The sequence below is a fragment of the Calonectris borealis genome, chromosome 1 (assembly GCF_964195595.1).
Source record: "Calonectris borealis chromosome 1, bCalBor7.hap1.2, whole genome shotgun sequence".
In the NCBI taxonomy this organism is placed as follows: Eukaryota; Metazoa; Chordata; class Aves; order Procellariiformes; family Procellariidae; genus Calonectris; species Calonectris borealis.
Window position 1 is genome coordinate 134087732 of NC_134312.1, and position 25089 is coordinate 134112820.

Consider the following 25089-nt stretch of genomic DNA (forward strand, 5'->3'; position numbering starts at 1 on the left):
TATGTTATATACAGAATACCACCTAGAAGCCGCTAAAGCCACTAGATCACCTGAGGTTATGGCATCACTAAAAAAAGTATACATATATATATATATGTACACACACACATTTTACACCTCCCCCCTGCCCCTGGTACCATTCAACATCAGTAACCATAAAAATTTGGAAGTGGTTAGTTTCGTGAACTTATAAAGCATATACTTCAGTAGGCTTAGTTTTTGGACCGAATATTGATGACTACAAATTCTGGAAAGCTTCCTTGCAAATAACATTAGATTGCATCATCTAATTTTTAGTGCAAAACAAAAACACTGATGACTGAGGAAGGGTCAGGGAAGAGGCACTGGTTACTAGAAGGGACTGGCAGGGAGGCTCAGATGTTGCCAAATAGATGAATAAAGCAAACATATTGGATGATAATCCATATGCAAGAGTCTTGTGCAGGAAATGTCAGAGGGAAAGCTATACCGTTAGGAAGGTGGACATCTGCAAGCTATGCAGAGCAGATTCCTAAAGCCTCAACCAGTGTAACACACACAGGTGATTTTTAAGCTTCCAAGTCACAAACCTGTAATTTCCTGATATTTTTTACAAATTCAAGAATTCTGTAAATGAACTGGAAAGTATTTACAACACAGCAACAGTTGTACTGCAGACACAGCTGAACAAGCTTTAAACTGGCTTGCTCAGATATTGATAACCTTCTAGTTTCAGGAACATTAAGTGTGACTACATTGTTACACTGATACAGCGATATTATAGCCAGCCATGTCATGTTTACAAAATACTGTATTATTTTGGAGTCTTGAAAATTAATGGTAGATAGATAGTTGTAAGCCTTTGACACTCCTAAGAGTAGGATGTTCTTTTTTTTGTTCTTTTCTTGAATTACAGTTTGTGAGTGTTTATATATAGTCCATACATATAAAAATAATAATATTATATATATTTCCCCTTTTTATTATTTTTTCAGGAAGGTATGACACATGCTAGAGAAGATATGACAAGCTGTTTGTCATATAATAAATACATTTAAATGGACATAAAAGGTCTAAACAACAAAGCTTTCCAGAAGCCCCCAGACATCTTGTAAGCAATCAATGCAAACACTTCCAATATGATGTGACATAAAGTACTGCATGTTGGAGTTTATTCCAAAGAAATATTTAGAACTATACCAACGGTAAAGATAACTCAGGCCAACATTTTGGCACAATGGCAGAACAAGGTTAAGCATCTTGCCTATACCTACTGATTTTGCCCAGCTCAAGACAAAGCTCGTACAAGTGAAAGAGAATAAAACATCTACTCTTATATCAAAAAGGAAAAACTGAGCAAGTTCAAGGTCATTTACAGGAAATTAGACTCTGGCAAAGAAAAGATTTTCTGGAAGGATGAAAAATCTGCCTTTTTTCAAATCAAGTTGTCTAAAGTTCAGAAATGATCTAGTAATTTAAGAGTAAAACCTGATGACAAAAGTTGAGTTTATAACATCTTTATTTTTAAAGAGGCAGGACAGTGGGGACAGAGTGAAGAAATGCACACAAAGACAAGGGAATATCTGTGACAATTCAGTCTAGCAAACATTCACAAAATCTTTGACAGAAGAAAGGCAACACAGAGCAATAGTATGAGAGAAGCAATATTTTACAGTCGTGGCAAGTCCAGGTGGAATACATGTCACTCATAATTCAAGATGAATTGTCGTGTACCAGTTACTTATGTCAGTCAAACATCAAATATTTACTTTATCATAAAATTGATGTAAGCAGAATCACATTCCATTAGAGCTTTCAACATTTTCATAAGCATTTACACAACTTCTATACAGAAAATTAAGTAGAGGAACATAGACTCTACATCACTCAGGAATCTGATTAAGCTGCATTTATGGCACAGAACAATTTTGCAACAACATTAGACCATCGCCAGGACAACTTGCACAGAGTTAACATGTAGAGCTGGGCAGGAAACATTTCAGGAAAATAGGGAGTAGGAAAAGCAAAGAGAAAGAGAAACACATGCCAAAATAGCAGTAACTTGGTCTTGTGGGCACTGCCATTCCTCCCATTTCACAAGAAAAAATGCTTATTCTTCTGTGGGCTCTTCTCTCAAAGGAGCTGTTCCACTTTGTGAAAATATTTGAGTACATTAATTGAAGCAAGGACTTAAATCTAACTGTCTCAAAGTTAATGAAGGGCTTTATTCACTAGGCCATATTCAGCACCTCTGTGGTCCTTTCACTATTTCAACAAGATAAAACAGCTTCAAGAGAATATATTGAGGGAAACGGAGAATGTGCTCCAGAATAACCTCTAACTTCTGGTTCAGAGCATTCACTTGTTAGATCTAAGATCTTGGTTCAAGCCTCTGGTTTAAATAACGAAGAACAAAGGCCCTGCACTCGAGTTCCTCACATTCCAAAAAATAATGCTGACCCCAGAATATTTGTTATTTTGAATGTATCTCTGGTTTTGACTGGCAGTTCCATCCTGGAGCTGAAGGATCTTCCCAATAAAAGGTAAGTGGATATCAGTCTGTTCCTTTGAAAAGTTTTGGTTTCGGTAATTTGACATTGTAAGCAAAAAAAATACTTAGTCAAAAAATTCCCAACCAGCTCTAATAACATACGCTATTATTTCAGTTCAGAGTTAAAATAACATTACATGTTTCTTTGCAGTGACCACATAATAAAAGGTAATATATTGCTGAACGATATATAAACCAAAACAAGATTCCAGTTAGCTTACGTTATGTGCAAGATAGAAAGATTCAGATATGAAGGACAACAAAATATGTAAAAGGGTTCAACAGTAGGAATAAATACCTTCTTTAGCCACATAAGTCACAACATAAGTACCACCTTTTTACATAAATGACCGGATTCTTCAGCTAAATTCCACAAAATGGATGTAGGTGGAGCTACTGAAGGACAGGAAGCAGACTCTAGTGAATCAGAGCAGGTGACAAGGGTTCTAGAGTAAACATCTTCTATTACTGACACAGGTATAAAACCTGAACACAAGCTGAAATACCAGTTGTTTCCCTTCCCCACCCCCTCCACCCCCTTTTTTTTTTTTAAGCAGATTATTCACAGGTTGTTCACGTGAAAACACATTAAGTCAACAAACCACTGAAACAGTTCTTAAGATAGCATGATTTTATCGCACTTTCAGAGAGCAGTGTTTCAGATAGTGGCACGAAGCGTAGTTGAACCATGCGAATGCATACAGTCCATTCCTCCCACCAATCCTTTGAAGCTCCATTTGCTTATTTCTATTCACTGTGCTTTATTGTGATTGAACAAAGTAGATTAGGAGTATTTTAGAGCTGAACAGCTCTCAGAGCAACCAAATATCTCCCTTTAAGTCCTGCAAAGCTACGCATACGCTGCCATTTATTAGCATAATTATAGTTAATTGTTCTAGGTTATATAATGGAGCCATGTGATGCTTTTAATCTTTTAAAATTAATATGCACCATTAAGATGTTGCTTAGTCCATTTTCCCATAGAATGTACTCATTTCCTTCTGTGGTGCGTAAGCAAAAAGAGCAGCAGTCCCCATTGTAGGGCGAATATTATGTTCTTCATTAATACAGTCCTATTTTATATATGGACACATGCATTTTGATATTTTTTCCGTTTGTCTGACAATTCATGCTTCTGGAATCCACAGATGAAGCTACAGCCTTGCTATCCGTACTATATGCACACAAGCACTTTGTATTATCTTTAACTGAAGATTAATAGTGGAAAAAAAATCAGGAAAGACTGGACGAAAGTATATAATCTTTAATGCATTCAGTGTGATGGTGTAATGAAGTATTTCTTGTTGCTCAAAAGGGGACAGCAAACATGCAATGCTATGTCAGTATAGTCAGAGGAAGCAACTAAGCACATATAGACAACTGCAAATTTTGAAAAAAAAGTGTTTTTTTTTTCCCTCCTGTTAAAAATCCCTTTTTTTCCTGCCATTCTCTACACATCTGTGTAAATAACAACTCACCAGGTGTCAAAGGTGGTTTGTCTCTTTGAGTGGTTTGCCACCGTGCTGCTGTCTGCTGGTAACGCAGAGGCTCTGTTTGACACACTGTTTTCTATGTACGTACTCTCTGGACGAGGAGATGGAACTGAACAGAGAAATAGCAAACAATGTACACTAAGCTCTGCCAAAAATCACATCTTTCAGTTGTGTGCTTCCACTCTACCTCTTTTACAGAAACAAGACAGTGAAGACACAGTTATACTTTACGTATGACTGAAAAAAGCATACTTTTTTTACAGTTTGGAAAGCTGGTGTTTTGTGATACTTCCAAAGTAATGCCAGTTGTAAAGTGAGACCATCATCAGAACTTGGGTAAGTTGTTATTAGATTTGAGAACATATCTATCTGTAGGGAGCCACAAGTGCGATCGATATTTAAAAACAGGAAATAGAATAAAAGGTTGGAATACTGTTATTAAAGACACGAAAAACTACAGTTTACAGTTTCTCTTCACTTAGACCTTAAAAAAAAATAGTACTCATCCTGAAAAAAATTGCTTTGGTTTTTAATATAACTAAGAGGAAGAGATCACTCACTAAAAATGAAAGGATCAAAATCAGATATTATATATTTTTCAAAGAGACATACTGTAGTTTTGAAAATAGGTTATACATACCTAGAACATAGATTTATTAGAATTATGAATATCACCAGAAATACCTGCACTGGATTAAAAATTGATCTGACACTAGTTGGAGTATTACTGCAGCATCACATTATACTATTTATCAAAATTGAATCTGTAGATTTTTGTTCAAGGTGTAGTACAAAAGTACATGCTAATAACCTTTGTATTAAGCCAGTACTTAAGAATTGCATAAATATGAATTCACTTTTTTCATAGTAAGTTTTTCTTTCAATAGTTTTTGCATATACTATTATCTATGTATTATTTAAATATAGTATCATTTTTCCAATGCAATAATTAAGTCTGTGAACTAAAACGTATTTGTTTCATAGATGTAATTAAAGAGGAAGAAACTTCTAGTTTATAGTAAGGAATTGAATGCAACCCCAGACCTACAGTTTCCTTAGCACATGACTTATGGAAAGTCATTCTTCCTTGGAACTTCTGTTTCACTATGTATAAAAAAGGACAATCCATGTCCAACTTTAGGAGTGTTTTAAGGATTAATACAAGCAATTCAGGACTGAGGATTCTTCAGGATTCTCTGTTGCATGTGCTACAAAACCTTACACTCAAAAACATTGCTCAAAACAGTACAAGCTTTAATATTGTTCATAGGTTTTAATATTGCAATGGGATACTTGCAAGGATTAGCAGATTTTAACATGTCTAAATCGGGTCATCAGCCCACTGATCAACCTGAGAGGATCAGAGGGAGATTTGTGACTCTACTTAAGGTTACTAGGTGACTCATAATCGAATTTTAGCTGATTGGGACTTCTTAAGGTTCAGGGGAGCCCCACAAGCCTCCTAACACTTGCAGGACAGTAATTAGCTTCTTATCATCCTTGTCTTTTTCAAAAGGATTACCCAGGTTTAGCCGTGAGGCAGCTGCTCAGAAATCACCATCTTTTGTGTACCATAATAGAACAATATCTGTCTGTGCGTGTATATATACACACACACATATACATATATATATATGCACATACATAATCCTGTGTTATTATTTATTCTGAACTGGGATTATGTAAGTGTGCTTTTGCTTGTACGAAACCCTGGTCTTTAGTAAGTCTGAACAGAAAAAATGAGTATAGGTTTCGAGCAATGAAAAACCAGCATGACAGTTCCATGCACCACAGTATCTGAAATAGATCAGTAAGTATGTCAATTTGTTACAAGTACAAAGGTGTTTAGATATAATGTTAATAAGAATTTAAAATACAAATTAAAAACATTAATGAACTGTTTGCTCTGGTAATATTAATTTATTTTGTTCAACTCCCCGATAAATTATCTTCTGCTTTACAAGGTACTGCACTGGATATACTTTTCAATCAAAGTGAGTTATCATTTGCAAATAGATAATACGATACTAATAGAGTTACTGCATAAAACCTAGCAGGTCAACCCAGTCTCTGAAAGTGGGGTAACAATTCTTTTTCCAATAAACTTTTTTAGTTGTTCATGTTAGTTCTCTGTATCCATTGCCACTACTTAATTTATATTCCATGTTAAAATTCTTGTTTAATTTTGAAAGATCCACCATAAAATTACCTCTGTAAAAGCTGCCAACTCTTCTCGGAACAGGGTCATTATACAGAATTCTATTTTCCTTAGTAGATGCTCCATCTTCTGTGTGTGGATCATGATATGCTCCACCCTAAACAAAAGAACAATCAACTATTTAAAATTAAAGGCTATAAACTGATTTTCAGTTTTTAACCAACATACATAAGCAAGAAACCCCGAACTTAACACAATTTTCCTTTCATGTTATTAATAACTGCTAATATCAAATCACAGACTATGTAATCAATAATTATTTGGTGTTGCTGTTTGCTTGCTTTTTCCAAAATGGCATTAACAAAATTTTGCCTCTTAGTTGTAATTTTAAAGACTTTAGCATGATTCAGACCCTCAGATTTTTGCTGTGAATGAAATGCAGTTGTAACATCTCTGGAAGAATATTTTACTGGAGGCCTTGTTAAATTAATTTCTGATGGAATCTGGTCACTCTGCTACTGGCAATTTTTAAAATCAAACAGGAAATGCATATAATTTGTGATAACTGCAACACCAAAGCACTATCTCTTATCAGCTGTTATACAGTAGTACCTAGAGGTACCAACAGTCCCAAAATCTGCGATATGCAAAATAAGAGGTAGTCCCTGAATTAAGAAATCTATAAGCTAAATAGTTAAGTCATACAGGATAGCAAAAAGAATATCATTACCTCTAATTTACTCTATTTTCCTGAATACAGTACTTTGTGGAAGGTATTTCAAGCAAAAGCTTAAGTATGCCCTTAGAAACATCCATATGCGTGTAATTTGCCACCAAATATGACTTTATTCCACTCTTAAATGAACCAGATGCTGCAATTTTTCCCACAGTACAGACTGACCGGATAAAATTCAATGCCCTCTACAAGACCCCACAGGAAACTGTACTGAAACCCGTATATGAATTTAAACCTAGAATGTCCAAGAAGGACAAAGATTAAAAAATCAAAACCACAAAAAACCCAACCAGAATTACAAATTGGGATTTCAATTCACTATATGAGTGATTTGCAAAATATATTTTGCCTTTTATTAATGAAGATCTGGCCTCACTGTCACAGATAAAACAACCCTTGAAACTGTGCCAAGACGAGAAATGGAGCTAAAACGATGCTTTAAATCACAGTTTGATTCTTCTAAAATTTACAAGAGGCTGAAGCATTTGATTAAATTACTACTTGTGTAAGATACCTCCTCTTTGTCAGCAGTTAAGTTACAAATATGAGATAGTAATAGCAACTTGTACTTGATTTTCTTCTGCTTGCTCCCTTTTGTGTATGTTTAATTTAAAATAAAAAAGAACCCTTTAAACAGAAGTGTTGTACTGAGACTTGAAAAGCCCCAAAACTAACACTGAATGCGAGTCTTTTTTTTTTTTATTTTTTTTTTTAAAGTAAGATTTAAAGCCTGGCAAACAAAGAATGTTTTCCTTTAAAAAGACTTGGTAGAGCTAAAGAGAAAATCAATGAGAAACTAGAAACATGGAAGTGAGGAAACTTCACAAAATATGAGCGGAGAACCAGTAGAACTGAATGGAAAAAAAAAATAATAGGAAAACAATAAAGAACCTTTTAGAACACTTATGTTATTCCTGATTTTTTTTAGTTCAGCAATCCTGAGGGAAGTAAAATTTTCTGATTTCTAATGCAGAATGTAGAAGGGAAAAAAAAAAAAAGGATAGCAAGGAGCCAAAGAATGACTTCTTTGTGAAAACGCCTTTACGAGGCATAAGAAGATTGACAATTTAATTCTGATTTGTTATTGAAAGTAGTATAAACAAACAAAAACAGCTTTGTGAATTTACAGACTTGCCATCCATTTCAGATTTGAAATGGAGCATTGGAGTATTTTTTCTTTCAGATTTTTGATGGTTGAAATACAGATTTAAAAGCATTAATTGAAGGCTTAAGTTTACAACCACTGACCATAAGAGGTAAAGGCAAGTTCTTTACAAATGATTAAGCATTCCAAAGCAAACCAAAATGAACAAAACCATAAGCATTAAGATACACATCAATTTTTCTAATTAAAACAAAAATGTCAACCAATTGTCAAAAGACAAAGAATGATCTAATAAAAACAATCTGCCTCTACATAATATGAAATAAAATTAAAATTACTTATCAAATTATATCTGCTACATAATGCAGAAAAAGATTCTGCTCTGAAGAATACAAGATAGCATGACTTTTATTATGAAAAACTCAAATGTTGGCGCTATTGCCCTTCTACAGTAACATCCTGAAGAATAAGTAACATTTAACTGAAATGAGAGAGAGAGAGAGAAATGACTACACAAAGGAAAAAAAATGGTTCTGAAATGGAGCTCCCGTAATCCCTTCTCAGTAGCTTTTTTTTTTTTTTTAATTACTTTGTATTTCTCCTATTTTGATGAGATCTTTTCTCATGTGTGAATACACACCATCCTGAATGGAGGAGATGTGGTAAGTACGAAAAAACGTATTATGCCTTTTTTTCCCTACTGGACTGAAGAGGCAACCACTACCTGAAAAGTCTTTTTATGGTACTTGTAGACCACTATCAAGTCAGCTACACATATTTCTTATACAAACTAAGTAGGCAGAGTTTTTTAGTCTCTCACAGTAAAGCATGATTTTTAGACCTTATATTTGCAGCTCTTTGATCTCCTTCAATTTGTCAACAAATCTGAACTTTATCACAGATGTACGTATAGAGAAACAAACTCATTTTTGTATTTCTCTCTGCACCATTTTATTCCAATTTGGATCAATGGTATAGCAATTTAATGGTATAGCAATTTAAAGATTTGGGGACAAATGCAGTCATCTTTGAACATCTGACGTGTAAAACATCAGATAATTCAGAAGTGTTGTGTAAGGAATGTAAATCAACATCAGAACTAGCCTTCCTCTACTCATTAAATAATGCTCACAGTAAATCACAACAAGGTATCTAGTGACAGTAATCACTGTAGGGAGTCAATTTACCAGTGGTTTCTTCAACATAAAATCTCCAGACTACCCCAGCTATTTATCATACTAATCAAGAGAAATATTGCGAGTTTTGATATTCCTCTAGTAAATTATGGCACTTCAGCAATAATGTCCTGCTATAAGCAAGTGAAAAGCTCACTTCAAAAATTAACATTAGCATTCGTAACAGAAAGATGTACAAGAAGAGCTAAATAAAAACACAAATGAGCAGGTTAATTAAGCAAAACAATATGATAAAAATGACATCAGACAATGTAAACAAAGACTAGGAACTACTACAGAAATTTTAACTCCAGAGACAAATTTTTCTGTTCTTGCATTTCAGTACTTTAAGAGAATGATATTCATAGTCCATTTGTAAAAATTATCTTTTAATTAGTCTCTCATTTTGCACTTGAAATATTTAGCCCTTCTGAAAAAAACCCCAACATCCCTTGCCTTACAACACGACAAATAAATAAATAATTACGCAAAAAAACCAAACAGAAGAAAGCAGGACATGAAATAGAAGAAAGTAAGGCTTCCATAATAGGCAATATTTCGAACTAACCCTATTAGTATCTTCCGTACAGTCTTCTCGTGACGAGCCAACAGATCTTGTGAGTGACTTATGCTGCACCTGTGGAGATAACAGTTGCAGGCTGTTTGCTCTGGCTGCCATCCCTTGCCCTATGCTTAAGCCACCCTCTGAGCCCTTTGACCTCACTCTGTCCCGGCTCACATACATAGAGTGTCTATGAGGGCGCTGCTGTGAAGAAAAAGGGCTGGTATAACCTAGACCATAGGAAAAAGATTCATGCGGAGCAGAGAGAGAGTGGGAATGGCTTCCATCCATGTGATCTGGCAGTTTTAACTCCTCCATTGTTTTGGAGTGTCTTGTCGATGGTCTTCGGGTATCCAGGGTACCCTCGCCGCGGTTATTCCTCCCGGACGGACTGAGCAAAGTTCTGTTATCACTGTGTCGCGGAGCAGTTGGACTGGTAGGAGAGTTCAAGTCCATACAGCTGGATGGAAAATACCTACTGCTGTTTGGTTCTGCAGCTTGGGCCCTGGCCTCAGAAAGGTTGCCCACGGATTTCGAGTCTGTCAGAACCCCATGGCTCTTTGACTTTGTCCGATATGAAGGACTCTTAGAAGACTGTGGGATAGTATCAATATAGCTGTGGCGACTGTGCTTATCGCCGGGTTGCAGTGTCCCCGTTTTGCTCTGAGAAGTTTCCATAAATGAGTGCCGGTTCTGCTGAGATCTGGTGTTAGACTTCAGGTACTTTGTGCCTGGACCATCAGAACTTTTTGGGTCCACGTTGAAATCAAATTCTGTTTTTGCCTTGGTTTCCTTTGGGCTGAGAAGATGTGGCATGTTATTATTGGCTAGATCCTTGTTGCCAGATCCAGGTGTGTTGCTTGATTTTTTTGTATGCATTGGACTATGTGCAGCTCCAGGAAGGTTTCCATTTAAAAAGCTTTCATTTGCTGGAAGACCCTCTTCTCTTGGCCCGCCAACCCCTAGTGTCTGTATATCCTTGCTGTTTGATCTGTGGTGTGACTGCAAAGCAGAACTTTTGCTGGCTGGATTTCTACATTAAAATGCATAAAGAAGCATTAATATACCACATTACATATTCATGTATTAATAACTTCAACAAAAGTACACTCATTTCAGAAGGGAGTTGCCATTTAAAAACACAAAATTTAACTGCAGTAAGATCAAATACTGCCAACTAGGTATCAGAAGCTCCACTAAAATAACAGATTTGCAAGTATTAGTACATTATTATTTCTTTCTGGTTATATCCAAACTCAGCATTGGTTAATGGATTTTGCTGACAAAAAAATGAAGATATAAAATCCAATCATAGAAATTCCAACATATATTTACATATTTATGCATGTGTGCGAGTAACATATGTGCACATCAATAACGTAAGCACTACATTATGAAAATTAACTGTATATCCATTGGAAAAAAATCTTAAATACACTTGGCATATCACAGTGAAGGTAGAACAATAAAGTATGTCAGCACCGTCAAAAAAACCTGATACAATCAATGCTCCAGGCCATCTAATGTATGTCTGATTTGGAGGGGAAGGGGAGGGGAGAGGAGGGGGAAAAGAAGATATTGTGCTGGTAAAGACATCCAGATGGAGTGAGCCTGAGCGCTGTACCACCAAATCCAAAACCAGGTCTACCACAGGAACCCCAACTTTTGTGGAACTTGGCACTATCCCAGTTCTTGGCACACTAACTCATCTGCAAAGCTGCACCCGAAACGCTCTGCAACTAGACCGACTCGGTGCAGAGCTACTTGGTGATGTCCTTAACCTCTACTCTACTTTCCAGCTCTCCTGGTCTTGGGATTACACGACTGAGATACGAGTTGGTTCTACACACACTCAGCCTGAATTTATTTGAGCAGGTTTATTACCTCAGGTTTTCTGGCATAAAACCAGTTCTGCTTCTGGACTTATGCTGGCATTGCAAGCCATGACTGAGCAGTGCTGCAGCTGTACTTGTTAGCCTTGATGGACCTAGGCTGGATATGAACAATTAACTTATTTCTGTATCAAATCTATGATAATGTAACTCAGATATATTACTGAGGGTTAAAGTGAGAGCTCACTGTACAGATGAGTTTGTACCTTTGTTGATCTCGTTGATAATTATAATTGGATAATGCTAGTCATTTTTATTCTTGGGATTTTTGTATTACCCACTTTCAGTGATCTAATTATGTACTCTATTACCGTTTCTAGAAATTTAGCAATTTTAATGCCAGTTTAAAATATTTTTGTATGTTTTTTTAAAACTTAGATATACAGAACCTAGTAATTTTAAATCAAGCAGCTAGGCAAGCCTTTGTATTAGACAAGAAGTTTCCCATGGATCTAGGTTTTTCTTTCTGATGCCACATATCTAATGATAAAACTTCTATCCTAAATATCTATAAAGGCAGCTAAAACTTTTTGATGTCTATCTCTGAAAAAGTATAGATTGGAAATGTCATCATGCCAAATCTTAAAATGAGGAGTAATTTTTTGAATCTCACAGGAAGAGCTAAAGAAGAACATGGCTAGGATTAAAAGCCGCTATCATTCTGCATACTTCAGAGGGTGACCTTCAGGAAAGCTTTTGTCAGAGGAATACCATGAGGCTTTTTGTACTGAAGTATTTTATCCACCAGTAAACCTGGTTCGCTGATGTATTAAAATCAAGTGGCTTCTCAAGCTATGTGGGTCCAACAAGGAAGTCACTGAGCAAATAGACCCTGCTTTAAGTTCAAGTAGACTAGACTTGATTAATAACTGCAACTGCAGACAAAATTCTGTTCATCCCCAATTTGGAGCATAATCAATGCACACAATTTTTCAGGACATTTAGCTTCTAAAATTCTGTGTAAATTTTTAACTTTCAAATATCAAAACCTTGGGCAGATTTGCACATCTACAGTAATGGTAGCATTCCAAAGAAAAGAGCTTCCTTTGGAATCTCAGGCGTCCTCCAAGCCACAAAATTCCTATTGTTGTTCAAGAAAAAGGCTAACATTTTTTTAAGATGGGTAAACCAACTTATTTTTCCTTTGTCATATGCAGAAATGGCTTGAACGCTGTCTGGTTTTTTTTTCAAGAAGCATTCAGCAGAAAGTTAGCAAAAATTTCAGCTTGAATAGCTATAATACAGCAAAACTGTGTCTACTTCCTTTATTCAGTGAGGCAACATGGAATGGTATATATGTCTTAATGTGCCTAAGGTGCCAAATGACTACTTTTCTTTTCTTGTAGATGTTGTATGTAAGCATGATAGAAACTCACTCATTGGCAGAGCAAATGTCAGTGCTGACGGTGACATGACTACGTTTACCTGTTAGATAATGTGTTGCTGTCTACGTGGTAAGGTTTTCTCTTAGCTGACCGCGAAGGTGAACTTCCACAGCGATCCAAGAGTCTTTGGGTTTGAAACGAAGGATGGTTCAAACATTGTTCTGTCAAATATCTGTCTGCTGGATCTAACTTCAGTAAGTTCTTTGGAAAACAAATCCCAAAGTTTAAATGTTAGTATATGTATTTGCATCCGCAAAAAATATAACAAGATAAAGAACATTATTGGGATAGTTTTTTAATCTCCAGAGTTTCTGTGACAAGATGTAACTGCTAGAATAACTTCAAGTTGCATTAAACTACATATAATACAAAATAAAACTTACAAACCCTATGTTCTACTTAAGGGATGAAAGGCCTCAGCCTTGCTTATTATGAAACATAAATACGTGCTATATATATATATATAATAAATATACACACACACACATAGTTATATATGTGTGCTTAAAATACGCTTAAAATAAAAAAAATCTAAAATTTTAAAAATATGGTTTATGTATACACCTATACATGTTTAAAATATATGTATTTTAAACATATTTTTCAGGATATACCTTACAACAATGTGGTTTAGAATGAAAAATACTAAATTCACCAGTAATAAAATGCTACAATGAAACAGGCTTTACAAACAAACAGAACAAGCATATGGGAACATTCTTATACAAACAAAAATAGTCTTTTAAGTCAGTATTTTTAAAAATACACAAATATAAGAGTTCTGTGTTTTACTTCTAGAGTTCAAGTCCACCCATATTTTTAAGAATCATCTAAACTGTTTACAATGCACTCAGAATAACATTTGCCTTACAATTCTGTTAGATCTGCTGTGATTCTAAACAAAGACACTTTCTGACATGTAGAAAATATTTAATCACAAAATTGAAAACCAGTAGGCTGGGTATTTTGATAAGTTTGAAAGGTTTCTTGCAGGAACAGGGCAATACAAAACTTACCTTGGAATATTTGAACATGCATGACTATCAGCAAGGATAAAAGTTTGAAGGGCTATTAAGTAAAAAGAATAGCTATTTCTTAAGATTTATATAGGTTGAACAGAGAACCACTCTATGTGTATATATGTATATATGCATATATATATATTGTGTGTATACATTATGCATTAACACAGTATTCAGCCACTTGACCACAAACTGGTTTTCCCTTCACAGGATCCCTGCACTTCAAAATGGAAAATGCTCAGGAATAAAGCAAGTGGCAAACTACATTGCTATGTAGTTTGGTCATACAGTATGCAGTATCTTCCTTTATCAAGTGACAAACTGTGTACTGAATGACTAACTTCTTCTTTCCCCCTTTTTTCTGGTGCTCATCACTACAGTGGCTCAAATGGCCCAAACAAACACAAGAAGGCCACACATGATTTCCACATTCCTCCTCAGAAGAGAGGATGTTCAGAGGCTTCCCTCAAGTGCCTGTACACTAACTTGCAGAGCCTGGACCACAAGCAAGGAGAACTGAAATTCCATAGGGAATCACAAGCCTGGGAACCTGCCTGGAATCACAGAGAAGTAGTGGGATAGGGCTCATGGCTGAGGCATGGTGGCTGATGGGTACAGCTGGCTTCAGAAGGAAGGGGGCGGGGAAGGAGAAGAGTGACACTCCACATAATTGAGTTCCTGGATGGTATCAAATGCCAGCATGAAACAGAAGGTATATCCATTGACAGTCTTTGGATCGGGATTAGAAGGGAAAGCAACATTTGTGATGTTATAGTGGCGGTTTGCTACCAACTATGCATTGAAGAGCATGAGGAAGATGAAGAGGACAACTCTCTACAACAACAAGCAGAAGTCTCCTGATCACAGGTCCTCATCCTCATGGCAGACTTCAACTATCCAGACATCCAGCCTGTATAGATGATCCAAGAGTTTTCTAGACTATGTTGATGGCAATTTCCTAGTGCAGCTGCTGGAGAAGCAAATCAGCCAAGGGTAGGACTTCACTCTACTTGACCTGCTGCTCATCAACAGTAAAGTATTGGTGACAAATCTGATCAGAGAAGACAGTCTGAGCTGTAGCGACCATGAGATGATTACAGTTAGGATTCAAAGGAAGGGTGCGAAGATAAGCATCAGGGATAGGACCCAGGACTTCAGGAGAGCAAACTTCAGCTTCTGTAGGGAATTATTGGGCAGAATCTCCTGAAAAACTGCCATCAGAGGAAAGGTGTTCAGGAGAGCCACTTGATTTTTAAAGAAAATTTCTTGAGAGTTCAGGAACAAAGCATCTTATTGTACAGAAGACCACAAAATTTTGCATATGGTCAGGCTGACTAAACAGGGAGTTTCTTAATGAACAAAAATGCAAAATGGGAGCGTATAAGAACGAGAGTCAAGGACAGGATACAAAGGAAGACTATAAAAGCACTGTGTTAGGACAAAGGATAGGCCACTTCAGAAGGCCAAAGTCCAGCTGGAGCTAAGGCAAGTGAAGAACATCAAGGGTGAAAAGAACGGGTTCTACAAGTATTCTAGTAGTAAATGGAAGCTCAAAGAAAATGCATGTCTGCTGCTGAATGGGGGAAGACAACTGAATGACATGATATGAAAAAGACTGAAATACTTGACGTCGTCTTTGCCCAAGTCATCACATGCAAAACCAGCTCCTAACTCCCAAATGCATGCTTGCAGAACAGCATGATTTGTGACAGAGAGGGGAGGAGAGGAGCAACAAAGCAATGGGGCCAAACGGATGCCTCTTCATTAATCTAGTCCAAAACTGCTCTCTAAATAGAGATATATCAAGAACTCATTACTTTAGCTGACATCAGTTGAAGTGTGGGTTATTCAGTAATTTAGGAATCAGACCTGAGATCCCTGAGAGTGCAGACAATGAGGAACACACCAAGCGTGGACATGTGCCAGACTGTCCAGCATCTGGAGAAGAGACAGGCATACAGCAAAGTATGTGCAGCATTTGTAGCATGCAACTTAACTGCAAGTCTCTTCTGTTCTCTTCTTGTACTCTTTTGCTCATTCTTTAACAATGTTCCAACTCCTGAAGTAAGTAATGTAGGTCAAACACAAAATATCCCCTCTACAGAATCCCTGACCTTTCTCACCTTGTAGGGAGAAATACGGACAGAAAAGTTGAAAAGAATTATTTAAAGTGGAATGGAATTATTTGGAAACCTGTGTTTCCCTAAAATTCAATTCACAACTTTAACTTTTAAAACACACCAAAACGACCGAAAAGACATTGAGATATAACATAAAAATTAGGATAAAACAAAAATATCCCCCCCAGCACATGTAACAATGGTCTGAAGAATAATCTTGAAATTGCTGTTCTGCAATATATGCTACTACAGCTTGAGCTACAGGCAACTATGATGCCAGAAAACAGTTTCTGTGAATTAGGAAATGGAGGAGAATGTATAATACTAAAAACAAGCAACTATATGCATTGAGGCACCTAATTTGGTGGACTCCATGAAACCAAGATAAAAGCTATGCTGACTCTCTTCATAAGGCAGGGAGATAAAATGAAAGTGATTTCAACCCATTGTGTTAAAGAGTAGGGCAAATTTGGTGGATTTCTGCTGGCTACATTAATACTGCTAAAAGCAAGTAAACACCCAAGTATACCCCAAAGCAGACGACCTCTGGTTTCCAAGACAACGGGTGCAGATGAGTTTGGGACCACACAATTTATTTAAAATTGATTAGCCATATCCACGCTTCATATTTGTCCCAGATCGTCTTTAATTCTTAGGTGGTAGCCCTGTGATTCTAAACCTAATTTTTGACACTATGACTTTTTTTTTCCCCCAACTTGCTGTGGATGAAATAATGGGAGGGTTGTACTGCAGCTTACTAAGGTGACGTTTTTATAGTACAACAATAAGGACGACAACAACATGTGTTGCATACTCAGGAATATGGCAGAAATGCATAGCACAATGCTTTTCAGTGTTTGGCCACTTTGAGAGGAGCCAGCTTCTCCCCTGTAAGAAACTATCTCAGGACCATATCCTAGTTTGGCCACGGGTAACTAGCTGACTTGTTCCAAAACAGGACTGAAGAGTAACTTAACATACACGCTGTGCAGAGGTGAGTGATAGCAAGTAGATTAAGTGCTCAGGTTAAAAAAAAAAAAAAAAAAAAAAAAAAAGAAAAGAAAAGAAAAAAGAAAAAAAAAAAAAGAAAAAATTACTGTGCATCAAGTTTGTCCTTGACAACTGTCCACATCATCATGCTTATCCAACAACAAATGAACAACAACTCAGGTTAGCCTAATACGTTGTGGATTTATCTACATTTATTACGGGTTGAGAGCTCATACTCCAGCATTATTAAGGTAACCTGTGCATCTGAATGTATGTCACTGTGAATGCATATCACTGCAAATGATAGTGATACTTTTGTCTGGACTATGTATTGTTTATCAGATCAGTAAATTTGAACAGATTCTCCTGGCATTTGCAAGGGGTATTTTCCCGATTCCTAGGAAATATCAAGCCTTGCTAGAAACAATGGTGATATCAAGATATCTCAAAAGGAAGTTCACAAGTACTTTTAAGATGTATTATATTAGGAAACCAAGATGATAAGTCACTTACACCTTTCCCTACATATTACAGACAGAAAATAAAATACATTTTCCTACCTTCATAAGATCAAGCAATACACCACTTAAAATTCCCAAGTATCTTCTCTCTAGAGACTGTGGATGATTGACTGCTGGAAACTGTAAAAATAATATAGCATAAATATACTGAGAATGCAAACAAAGTATACATGAATGCAATGTTTCAAAAAATAGAAACTACACAGTGAATAAAGGCATATAATTAATGGGATTCATATGCACGGAAAAAGTTAGTGGTTTATGAAACATTACAAAACATTACAAAACAAAGAAAGTATTCTTGATTAGTAGAGCAGTCAAGGAACCTCTCAAATGAGAAATAATCAACTTAGATTTATAAATGTGTTTGTGGCATTATGATTGACAAGAGGTGGGAGGTTTAAAATAGATTCAGAAATAACATAAGTAATATATACTTTAAAAAAAGGATTAAAAATAGCTTCGAGAGAATTTGAGAGTGCAAACACAGTACTAATTAAATACCAAAGATTAACAGACAATTCCAAAATGTTTTTAGTCAAAACCATCAAAAACCCCAAGGTTTAAGGTTCAGGATTACTCCTGTGGTCATGCTGCAGTAAGAATTGGCAACACCATGAGAAGTAGTGCACATTGCTGGAGGGCATCTTTTGTCAACTAGAGTCTGGACAAAACCTGATGAAGGCAGAATTTGAAACTAGCCCTATCTGGAAAGAACAGGACAGGCAGGGATGATTTGAAGAAAGAAAAAATAAAGCACACAACTGGGTTTTTTCGCTTGCTTTGTAAACAAGGCAAGAGTCAAATAAAATGAAGACAGAATCTTTTCTTTTTATCAAATGAAAAAAAAGTTGCTCAATATTTCATTGCTATAACATAATGTCAAGTATAACGAGTTGAAAAGAAACAGACAACAAAGATCCATTTCCAGACCATGGCATGCATTGAACTGACAGCAAACAAATAGATAAACTGATTTCAGCGAGGTAAATTCAAATTTAAAAACTAAACATATATGCCAGTGTTTTCAGAATTAGAAATTAAGGCTGGATTTCTAACAGAAGCATAAAAAAACCTCATGGATCCAACTTATGCTGATTTTAGAGAAAATTATGCATTTGAATACCAGAGAAGCCTCTGGAAAAAAAACAAACCAAACCAAAACAACAATCAGCCAGCCTAATAACACTAATCAGTTCATCCAAAACTACGCAACTGAGATCCAGACACTTTGTTAGCAGTTCCCAGAGTTGTGGAATTTGCCTAATACTATGCAAGTGTTTCAATTGCAGCCTGGCTTGATCCCATCCACATCCTATGTATTTTCTAAAAAGTCCTCTTAAGCCAACACATCAAAACAAGAATACTGACAATAAGAGGCTTGCAGTGTTCTTGTCTACTGGTACATAAAAGACATCACTATATGTCCAAATGGGCTCAAGTCATACGTAAAACATACCCACATAAAATACTGAGTTATAGTTAAAAATCACTGAAAATAGAAGAAAACAAAATTCAAGTCAGTGATTAAGACAGACAACAGCAACAGAAAATCATCAAATATGAAGACAACAAATATTTTATGTGGAAGTTTGCTATAGTATAAAAACATATGAGAAATATATGTTTGGTCTAAAATGTCATTGAGCAGGAGGTCTTAAAGACTTTTATTCCTTTGCTTTCACTTGTGCATTTTTCAGCTCTCACTTACATCTAGGGATTGTTACAGTTAGATGCATATATTTACATGTTTACCTTCCTCAGATTAAATACTAGCTTCAAACCTATGCTTTAAAGAGCAACCCAGTACAAACACCCATTTCCAAAAATACATTTTATTTGGCAGCAAAATGCATTGCATGTGCACTGTATGTGTATAAGTGTTAGACCCCTATGAATTGCTGCCCATCGTTTGTATTGGCATTGCTTTTCATAGATTACATTATGTGAGCTTTGAAGGAAAATGAAGGAACATTCGTTTGAATGTGTTTGTTCCTAAATAGTGTGTGTATTTTTCTTTTTACTTTGATTTCTTTTGAAGTGGTTTACTAATGATTGAGAATTTTTTTTAAGTCCAAGTCTGCTATGTTTATTTTAGATAGTAACTTAGGTGAACCAAGGCTTCCATGCTTCCTCCGCTTTTAAAAAAACACCAAATGGCAAAATATTCTTGTCTTCATATAGAATGACCATCATAAAGAAGATTTTACATCTGGAATGACCAGGGAAACATGAAAACGTGCCAAAGCCATGCAAAGCACTAACACAAGATGGCTACTCACTGTGATTGTTCATATTCTCCAGCTTATTTGTAACTTATTTCATAGAATCATAGAATAGAATAGTTTGGGTTGGGAGGGACCTTAAAAGGTCATCTAGTCCAAACCCCCTGCTGTGAGCAGGGACATCTGCAATTAGATCAGGCTGCTCAGAGCCCCGTCCAACCTGACCTTGAATGTTTCCAGGGATGGGGCATCTACCACCTCTCTGGGCAACCTGTGCCAGTGTTTCACCACCCTCACTGTGAAAAATTTCTTCCTTATATCTAGTCTAAATCTACCCTCTTTTAGTTTAAAACCATTCCCCCCTGTCCTGTCACAACAGGCCCTGCTAAAAAGTTTGCCGCCATCTTTCTTATAAGCCCCCTTCAAGTACTGAAAGGCCACAATAAGGTCTCCCCGAGGCCCTCTCTTCTCCAGGCTGAACAATCCCAACTCTCTCAGCCTTTCCTTATAGGAGAGGCATTCCATCCCCGTGATCGTTTTCGTGACCCTCCTCTGGACCCGCTCCAGCAGGTCCCTGTCTTTTATCTGCTGAGGGCTCCAGAGCTGGACGCAGCACTGCAGGTGGGGTCTCACCAGAGCAGAGCAGAGGGGCAGAATCACCTCCCTCGACCTGCTGGCCACGTTTCTTGTGATGCAGCCCAGGATGCGGTTGGCCTTCTGGGCTGCGAGCGCACATTGCTGGCTCATGTCCAGCTTTTCATCCCCCAGTGCCCCCAAGTCCTTCTCAGCAGGGCTGCTCTCAATCCCTTCATCCTCCAGCCTGTATTGATACCGGGGTGCAGGACCTTGCACTTGGCCTTGTTGAACCTCATGAGGTTCACACAGGCCCACTTCTCAAGCTTGTCCAGGTCCCTCTGGATGGCATCCCGTCCCTCAGGTGTGTCGACCGCACCACTTAGCTTGGTGTCATCTGCAAACTTGCTGAGGGTGCACTCGATCCCACTGTTTATGTCACTGATGAAGATATCAAAAAGTACCGGTCCCAGTACGGACCCCTGAGGGACACCACTTGTCACCGATCTCCATCTGGACACTGAGCCATTGACCACTACCCGCTGGATGTGTCCATCCAACCAATTCCTCACCCACCGGACAGTCCACCCATCAAATCCATACCTCTCCAGTTTAGAGAGAAGGATGTTGTGGGGGACCGTGTCAAAGGCCTTACAGAGGTCCAGATAGACATCTGTAGCCCTTCCCATGTCCACTGACGTAGAACAATATTTATAGCACTACATTACCACTCACATTTTCCATAAAAGCATGAGCTTATTGGTACTTTCTGATCCCATATTATTTTATTTCCTTGGGCCTTCAACACACCATGGATGTTTTCTTCTTCAAAAGGACTGAAAAGAGATCACTAAATACTCCCTAAACCTCAGGAGTGAGGAAAACTGTGTGTGTATATATATGTACACACATGGAGGAAATGAGCAGAAAGAAAAGACAGAGAGTTTGCAAATGTGCATGTGTATACATGTGCATGTGGTGCTGGAGTGTGTGTATTAGAATTTTTAAAATCCTGTGCTACAATATGGTAGGACTCACAGTTACAGTAATGTAGAAATTCACAAAACCTAAACATATGGATAAACAATTCCACATCATGGGCTAGTTTCTATCTTGTGAACACCTAGCACCAGATCCAGCTTGTAAATAATAATTTGCATGATCACAGCATACCTTCTATCCGCTATGCAACAGAAAATCTTCCGCTATTAAGCACTATGCTACATTCAGAAAAATGTACTTTTAAGGTTGTCTTATAGCATGGAATAAGTTTTCCCCATGAAATAACTAATGAATATCACATTCTGAACCAACATTTTTTGTAGTATTTTTCATTTTTAAGCCATTATTCAGACTTTACTTCAGTATTTAAAACCTACTCTCTATTAGAATGCGTATGTCATTGAGACTCATAACTCTCAACCCTGTGCTAATCACATTAGGTCCATGCTGTCATCTTGAATTATTTTAAAGCTACAAAATAAAGATACCTCATTTTCATCCTAAGACACTACAGAGCATTTATCCAAATAAGATTACACTGCGCAACTAGAACTGCTGTAAAATAATGTTGAAGAGGTGTAATTTATTTTGCTTACAACTTTTAAAGTATTGCTTTCCTGATAAGGGGTATACATTTTTTTAAATAGAAAATCCCATCCAGCCCGCTGTTTTAAACAGGATCAAATACACACAGGACCTTGCAAGAAATGCTCATCTAATCCTTTTTTAAACCCTCCACTGATGGAAGGTCTACAAACTTCAACAAAAACTCTTAGGAATTAGCTATCCCTGTAGCTAAAATAATTATCCTAATACCTTAAGCCAACTATTTCTTTTCTTATCATCATCATCAGCTAAACCCAATTTATGGCAACCTTTACAATGTTTTAAGACAATTAGGTCCTCCCTCTTTCCCCTTCTCATTCTCTAAGTTTTCTCTTTTACAGAGTAAAACTCAAATCTCGAGTTTTTAGCACAGATCAGGTCTCCTAAAGCCTTGGTATGTCTCTTTACAGGATTTTACACTAATGATTTCAGACTATTTTATTAAGATAATAAATTCACCTTTCTAAGGAACATTTATTAATAAAAAATGACAACCAAAACTAAATTACAAGAAAACATGAGAACAATCATGGACCAGGTATTGTTTAAGATTACAAAGCTACTACTTATATATTGCTTCTGCGATTTTGCCATATTGGGTGTCCCAACTTGAGCAGCTTCTCCACACTAGTGAGTCTCTGTCATTACATGGTATTGGCAAATCCATGAAAGGTGAACAATGCTGTCAGCAGGAAGAGCTTTTTTACTCATGTGGCTTACATCAGTTTCCCAGGAATATAAGTCAAAAGGCATCTGCCGTGATAGCGGCATCGATGGCCCAGATTTTTCTGGCATAGTAGCCTGAAGACAGCAGGCATGAATTTTCCACACCCTGAACTGACGGAGCTATGCCACTAAACCTCACAGTGCAAACCTGGCAGGGTAATGCTAAGCTGGGTTATAAATGCTAACTTGGATGCCAAAAAAGTCAAAGAAATGAAAGAAAATTTTTAATCAATTTTCAACTGTAAAACGAACATATTTATACCACTCAATACTGATGTAATCAGAATTTTACTTTGAATTATAAATGCCTTATAATCTAAGTATCCTATACTTACACAGAAACACATGCCATAGATAATGCACAATGTAAATGAAAAGAACCTTCACAGCAACAATGACAATAGTGTAAACACTGTGTGAGTAAATTAAAAAAAAAAAAAAGAACAAAGCTTTCTCTTACCCGCAAGCCATGGAAGCGTGGGTTGCTGTAAAAGAGCTTCATCTGCTCGGCTGGCAGCGGGCCTAGCACCTTCTGAATGGTAAAGAGCTGGTCAATCTCGCTCTCGCCAGGAAACAAGGGCTGCCCGTCACTCAGCTCTCCCAGGATACAGCCTACAGACCACATATCCACAGCCTTGCCGTAAGGGGCTCTGCAAAGTGAACGTACAATGGTTTTCACCCACTGACACTGTCTTCCTACTGAGCTGCTTCAATTTATTGTTCGTATTTCCCATGGCCCGCTTCCTTACAACACATTAAAATAAACTTTGATATTAAAGAAACTACCTCAAATTCCAAGCCCTCTGTTTCTGCCCTGGATTGCCTGATGTATCGCTGCTTGAAAAGGCAGGAGAGGGATTCTCAAGTACGCCCAGGGATCTGGTTACCTTTGTGAAAAATCTGACATACAAGAATAATCTTTTTGACTGCAAAGCAGTCAAGTTAAACTAGCAATAACTTCCTTTCTCTCCAGGGGTTAATGACTGTGCTCTATTTCTGCATTACACTTCTTTTCCCATTGTGCTTAATAGGTGGATAGGCATACTGGGTCTGGCCACTGGGAGAACAGAAATTATAAGGAATCTTTGTTTCGGCATTCATGCAGTGAAATTTTAATTAGAGAGAAAACAGCTTGCTCCTGAAAACTATTCCTTAAAAACACAGGTGAGGAAGCAATGACAGCATCATAAAATAAGTAATTCCTGTTTTGGAGCAAAGCCACAGGTGGGGTTTTGCGGAGAAATTCTGATGGGTGGTCTCCATGTACGCAGGCCATGTTGTATGGTGGGGAGGATGGCACCTGGTATTTTAAACTGCTAATGACAGAGGAAGCTAGGTCAGCAGTGAAGAGAAGGAGGGAATTCCTCAGAAACAAAACTAAATGGTGTGAGTATTACACTGGCAAGGGCTATACCAGCTTTTCTTGAGACTACATACAAGGGTATTCAATGGAAGAACAGGCAATGTGGGTGCTCTAGTCAGAAGAGACTACAGGCTTCAGGATGGTTTGTAAGTCATGTAAGGCAGAAAATCGGAATACAGAGAATGGAATTCTGTATGAAGAGGACAGAGTGGTAGACTACTGCAACATTCAATCTAAATGCACGAACACTGCAGAAACACAGAATCTTTTCGGACAGTTTCTGATTTTCACTCTAAGGTTCTGTTCCTTGGCAAGCTTGTTTAGCCCCTACCTCTGTTGTGCAATAGTTAACACATTACATACTTTTGGCTTTTCATTATTCCTACTATAGACCGAAGCAACTCTTTCTGTAAGTCCGAGTTCTTGCTTATTGAATTTGTAAAAAAATTTTGTAGGCATCCAACTTACTCCAAGAATCTCTTTTGGATGGTTAGGCTTTGAGCAGAACGACTGGAGAATTCTTCTCATGTCAAAGAAAAAGCATATAAAAAGAATAAAGATTGGAACAAAGACTGAACTGAAAACATATTTCACCGAGTCTCTTCTTTTTGAAACTTGTAATCCAACAACTCAGCCTCTGTTTCAAGAGATTTTTAAGTTACAGCTGGCTTGCCTATTTACTATTTCTGGAATAAGACAGCACCAGGAGTTGCAGTTGACAAATCCTGTCCTAAATCTGTTCCCTTTGCTCCTTCCTTATGCTGATGACTAAAGATGTTTAGAGAGAGAACACCCATAGACTAAAGAAAAAAAAATCCCCATTGATTACTAATGATTAGTTACTTCACTTTATGGGGAGGGCACTTGACCAGAGGACCCTGTAACCCTTGTGATGATTTAGTTAG

At 37.2% G+C, this 25089-nt stretch overlaps 1 protein-coding gene across 1 annotated transcript in view; it reads right to left on the reverse strand.

The window, feature by feature from the left end:
• Window positions 1-25089, reverse strand: part of CDKL5 (cyclin dependent kinase like 5) — a 135085-nt gene that overhangs the window by 11197 nt on the left and 98799 nt on the right. Inside the window, exons 9-15 of the mRNA XM_075175365.1 lie at window positions 23282-23471; window positions 17729-17809; window positions 13077-13237; window positions 9766-10792; window positions 6577-6696; window positions 6233-6338; window positions 4009-4132 (exon numbers count right to left, since the gene is read on the reverse strand). Of these exons, the coding sequence (XP_075031466.1) occupies window positions 4009-4132; window positions 6233-6338; window positions 6577-6696; window positions 9766-10792; window positions 13077-13237; window positions 17729-17809; window positions 23282-23471 (1809 nt within the window). The remainder of the gene's footprint in view (window positions 1-4008; window positions 4133-6232; window positions 6339-6576; window positions 6697-9765; window positions 10793-13076; window positions 13238-17728; window positions 17810-23281; window positions 23472-25089) is intronic.